General features: G+C 52.3%; 1 protein-coding gene across 1 annotated transcript in view; it reads left to right on the plus strand.

Moving 5' to 3' along the window:
- The window catches only part of LOC119836335, a 24,574-nt gene that overhangs the window by 23,168 nt on the left and 1,163 nt on the right, over positions 1-243 (plus strand). Inside the window, exon 10 of the mRNA XM_038361637.1 lies at positions 160-238. Coding sequence (XP_038217565.1) covers positions 160-238 — 79 coding nt within the window. The remainder of the gene's footprint in view (positions 1-159; positions 239-243) is intronic.

Below are 243 nucleotides of genomic sequence, written 5' to 3' on the forward strand. Positions count from 1 at the left end.
TTAAGTGTTTGTTTCTGTGATATAAAGTCTCTGTAGAAAGTATTTTCTATCACTTCTCTGAAAAAAGTCGTTGGTACCTGTGACGATATGACGTCTAAAATGAGCTTATATAAGAAGTATAGTTAGTTGACCGGGCGGGTGGCGCGTTGCGGGTTGCAGGGGCACATAAACCTGGGCGGCGGCGGGTACCGCGTGCCGCGCGCGGGCACGGTGCAGGTGTCGCTGCTGAACCCGCACGGCACG

This window comes from Zerene cesonia, chromosome 24, assembly GCF_012273895.1.
Source record: "Zerene cesonia ecotype Mississippi chromosome 24, Zerene_cesonia_1.1, whole genome shotgun sequence".
In the NCBI taxonomy this organism is placed as follows: Eukaryota; Metazoa; Arthropoda; class Insecta; order Lepidoptera; family Pieridae; genus Zerene; species Zerene cesonia.